The sequence below is a fragment of the Pinus tabuliformis genome, chromosome 7 (assembly GCF_031772625.1).
Source record: "Pinus tabuliformis cultivar Carrire ecotype Pingquan chromosome 7, CPIR1, whole genome shotgun sequence".
Taxonomy (NCBI): Eukaryota; Viridiplantae; Streptophyta; class Pinopsida; order Pinales; family Pinaceae; genus Pinus; species Pinus tabuliformis.
The window spans coordinates 289,767,755-289,772,608 of NC_142293.1; the positions used below are offsets into that span (position 1 = coordinate 289,767,755).

At 44.3% G+C, this 4,854-nt stretch overlaps 1 protein-coding gene across 1 annotated transcript; it reads left to right on the forward strand.

The window, feature by feature from the left end:
• Positions 1 to 209: 209 nt before the first annotated feature.
• LOC149247014 (uncharacterized) lies at positions 210 to 533 on the forward strand. Its single transcript, XM_089443136.1, has one exon. The coding sequence runs from the start codon at positions 210 to 212 to the stop codon at positions 531 to 533; it is 324 nt and encodes a 107-aa protein (XP_089299262.1).
• The last annotated feature ends 4,321 nt before the right edge of the window (positions 534 to 4,854 follow it).

The following is a 4,854-nucleotide window of genomic DNA, read 5'->3' on the forward strand; positions in this document are numbered from 1 at the left end:
CTGCAATTGGGGAGGCAGCATATATGGCTAGCACGGTGCTTGTTGGGCATGTTCGCGGCAGAGCGTACTCGGCTACTAGACTTACCCTATGGGGTGAATAGTTGAAGGAACTGCCTGAAGTACAGGTCCTTCCCAAGGGGTGGTTTGCTCTTCATTTTGCAAAGGAAAACTATACGGATTTGGTTCTCACCAGGTATTGGCATATCGAGATGGCCCCGGTCCTTCTTAAGCGATGGAGTCCCTTGTTCGACCCTGAGAGAGAGCAAATTGGGGCTGGACCCCTCTGGGTGCGCTTGCCGGGGCTTCCTTTACAGTACTGGTGTGAGGAAGTCTTCATCAGAATTGGTAATGCTCTCGGTACCTATCTGGACCATGATCGAACATTTGTGGAATCAAAGAATAGAACCCTCGCTCGCATTCTGGTCCATTTGGACACTCGTGAGGGTTTGGAGGAGAAGATTACATTACAATGGGGGAAGTTCATCAGGGTCCAGATCCTGGACTATGAAGGGGTTCTGTTCCACTGTCGGTGATGCCACAGGGTGGGACATATCTTCAAAGATTGCCCTCTTATCAAAAAATCAGAGGACACCCCAAAAGCATCACCTGCACCATCCAGGATTGACTCGCCGCCGTTCTGCGCTCTCCTGTTCTGGGTCCTACTCCTCTGGCAAGCAATCCCCTCCCTAAGATGGTGGATGTTGTGCACAGATCGATCTCGCCGCCGCTCACCAGGTCTCAGGCAGCTGCTGAAGCTACAAAAGCTTCGGGTACTCCTCTGACCTCTTCTACCTCATCTATTGCTTTTTGTTCATCTGTTGTTGCATCTTCCATATACACATCTATGGCACATTGCACTATGTCGTCTCCACCCTTAATTGCCACTACTGCCCCCTCATTGCATTCACTCACTACATCCTCCACCTCTCCATCATCCTCCAGGGTTTCACCATCTCATCACTATTATCTTCGTTCCTGAACCCTAGCTAGCGGTACCCCGGTTCGACATGCTGGACTGGGTCTTACTCTACCCGGTTCGGTTCCTTTGACATCTCGGGGGAGGAAATCTGATCTCTCCAAAGCCATCAAGCGTGCTGGGGCTGAAGTAGCCTCTGGTCGTCAATCCACTCTCGATGGGGTTCTTAGAGCTTTGAACACCTCGAGTGGAGTTCCCCCATGAAGTGTCTATCTTTTAACTGTAGAGGCATGGCTAGTGCCTCCAAGAAACTAGCCCTGCGGAGACTCTTTGAGGTTGATCCTATCGATATCATCTTGCTTCAAGAAACCCTAGGTATGGCTGAACACATTACCAGCTCTCTGCAATCTATTTCCCCGGGATGGACCTTCTTGGCAATGGATGCTGTGGGGAGATCTGGAGGACTTGCCATTGGTTACAATCCTCGCACCATCAGGGTTTCAGCATCATGGGGAGGCCACAGATTCATGGGCATAGATTTATTCTCGGCTGAGCTTGGAACCAACCTTTGGGTTGTCAATATTTATGGACCCTGTCAATAGAGGGAGAATTTCTGGCAGCATATGCTAAATCTCTCGATCTTTTCTTCTGATCACATCATCCTAGGAGGCGATCTAAATTTTTCCTTGGGTTTCTGTGAATCTTGGGGGTCTATGGCACAAGTGGATTCAATCTCGGGGTTTATGACAAACCTTCTGGAGCAGTACAATTTTGTGGATGTCCCCATGAATAAACCCCTTCCTACTTGGAGGAATAGAAGGGTGGGTGAAGCTGCACTTGCGCGAAGACTAGACAGATTTCTAATGAAAGGCCCCCTCTTGCAACATCTGCATCACTACAAACAATGGGTTGGTTCAGGGGGCATTTCGGATCACTCCCCAATCTATCTGGAGGTTTTGGGCCCTCATCCTAAACCAAAAGCCCCTTTTAAATTCAACCATGTTTGGTTACAGGACCCTGCCTACATTAGCTTGGTTACGGACTTCTGGGCTGCCAACCCGATTAATAGATCTGATTCCTTGGCTAAAGGGTTCTGTAATAATCTGTCCAAGCTCAAGCATCTTTCTATTAATTGGGCTAGAGAGAAGCATCTGAGGGAGAACTCGCTACTAGCCCACATTGAATCCGAGCTGAGCTCTTTGCTCGATGAGAGAAGCTTGGGGTTTATTTCAGCTGAAGACAAGTCACATCTGATTGAGCTAGAGAACCAGAAGGCTCAAATTCTGAAGGAGAGAGAGGAATCCCTGAGACTAAGGAGTAGGGCCATATGGTTGAAAGCTGGGGATGACAACACTAGATTCTTTCAAAATTATGCTAAAGGAAGAAAGGTATCAAACACCATCTGGAATCTTCCACTACCTGAGGGAGGAGTTGCTGACTCTTTCAATAAACTCTCCCATCTTGGCTCTACACATTTCAAGAATCTATATAAAAGCCCTCCTGGTTCAAATCTTGCTGACATCATAAATGTGGCTGGACATTTCCCCAGATTTGTTAATGAGGATGAGGCAGAGGAGCTATATGCACCGGTGACTACTGGTGAACTCGAAAGCACGTTAAAATGGTTCAAGAAGGACAAGAGCCTGGGTCTAGATGGCTGGACTATAGAATTCTACCTAGCATTTTACGACCTTCTGGGACAGGATCTGTTGAAAGTTGTGGAAGAATGCAGATTATCTGGATCGTTGTACAATGCCATCAATTCGACTTTCATTGCTCTCATTCCTAAATCTGATACTCCTTCCTCTTTCGATGATTATAGGCCTATTTCTTTGTGCAACTGTCTGTACAAAATTATTTCCAAGATCATTGCCAACAGACTCCGGCCTATTCTCTCTCGTCATATTGCCCCTCAGCAATTTTCCTTTCTTGAACATCGACAGATTCATGAAGCCATTGGATCGGCACAAGAAGCAATTCATTCTATCTGGACCAGACATCATAAGGGCATTATTCTCAAGATAGATCTGGCAAAAGCCTTTGATCGTGTCAGCTGGCTTTACATTAAGATGCTCCTTATCCATTTGGGCTTCCCTCATCACTTCATCACTTGGATTATGGCCTGCATTACCTCCCCTACCTTCAGTGTCCTCATTAATGGCTCTGCTTCTCATTTCTTCCATTCAGAGAGGGGACTTAGACAAGGCTGCCCACTCTCTCCCCTCCTTTTTTTGATTGTCATGGATGGACTTAGTCGCTTGATTGCATCGGCTAAGAGGGATGGAGATCTCTGTGGTCTCAAGATATCTGATGCTTGCTTTCTCACCCACCTCTTATTTGTGGATGATGTTCTCATCTTCCTTGATGGTAGTATTCGAGACTCTCGTACTTTCTCCAAAATCCTCCTTCTTTTCTCGACTGCTACTAGGATGTTAGCCAACCAATCAAAATCTACCATCACCTTTGCCCGAACCTCCATTCAAGAGTCCCACCTTGCTCATCAGCTTTTTCCTTACTGTATCCATCCACTGGACAGGGGTCTCAAATACTTGGGATTTTGGATAAAGCCTATTAGTCAGAGGATTGTAGATTGGGTTTGGCTAGTTACCAAATTGGAAAAAAGGCTGTCCATCTGGAGTCACAGATATTTATCTAGGGCAGGCAGACTCGTTCTTATTAAATCTATTCTGGAGGCTACGCCAGTCTTCTGGATGGCACTTGCATGGATACCCAGGAACATCTTAGCTCGTATACAACAACTCTGCAACAGATATCTTTGGAATGGGCCAAACATTGAATGTTTCAAATGCCATAACTATGGCCATAACACTCGCGGTTGTAGATATCAGATGGAATCACCTATGGACAACATTGAATGCTTCAAATGTCATAACTATGGGCACATGGCTTGAGATTGCAAGAATAAGAAGGTCTAGAAAAGGAAACAGGTACAAGAAGACAAAGCAAATAACAAGGTTTCAGCAGTTATGATTTCAAGATTTGAAAAAGAAAAAGGTCATGAGGAATTAACAGTTGCTTCAAATAATGACTTAAGTCAAGATGGCCCGTTAGGTGACTCACTATTTTGAACAATTTGGCTTGTTGACTCTTTAATGTTTGTAGAGGAGTCTATGCAGTAGTACATGGCACAAGTCTATGATTGACAGGAAGGTAGTTTGAACAAGATGGCAGTTTCACTACAGGTTTGGGGGGAGCAAAACGGTTGAAGGATTACAAGTTACCAGGAACAAGGCAAGATTAGTCTACAAAGGATATGCACAGGTTGAAGGAATTGATTTTAAGAAACATTTGCTCTCGTTTCCAGAATGGAAGCTATCAGGATGTTTCTCACTTATGCTTGCTCGAGAAAAATCAAGGTCTACCAAATGGATGTTAAGTTAGCTTTTCTAAATGGTGAATTGGAGGAAGAAGTTTACATTGAACAACCCAAATATTTTTTGCTCTCTGACAAAGAAGACTACGTCTACAGATTAAATAAGTCTCTAAATGGTCTCAAGCAAGCTCCTAAGGCTTGGTATGCTCATCTTGATGGACATCTACATCAACAAGGATTCAAGAAAGGAAGTGCTGACAACAATATTTATGTGAAAGTGGATCAAGATAACCTAACAATTATCGAAGTATATGTGGATGATATAATATTTGGAAGAAATGATGACAGATTAAGTAAAGACTTTGCCACAAAAATGCAAAGTGAGTTTGAAATGTCTATGATTGGTGAACTAACATACTTTTTAGGGCTTTAGATTTCTCAGTAGGATAAAGGAATATTCATATATCAAACCAAGTACATCAAAGAAATGCTCAAGAAATTCCAGATGGAAGATTGCAAGCCAATCCTTACCCCCATGGTAACATGTTGCAAGTTAAGCTTAGAAAATTCGTCAAAGGATGTGGACCAAAGGTTTTATAGATCC

What these genes read in the sequence shown, in the direction of transcription:
- LOC149247014 (XM_089443136.1), top strand. Translation starts at nt 210, where the DNA reads ATGGCCCCGGTCCTTCTTAAGCGATGGAGTCCCTTGTTCGACCCTGAG.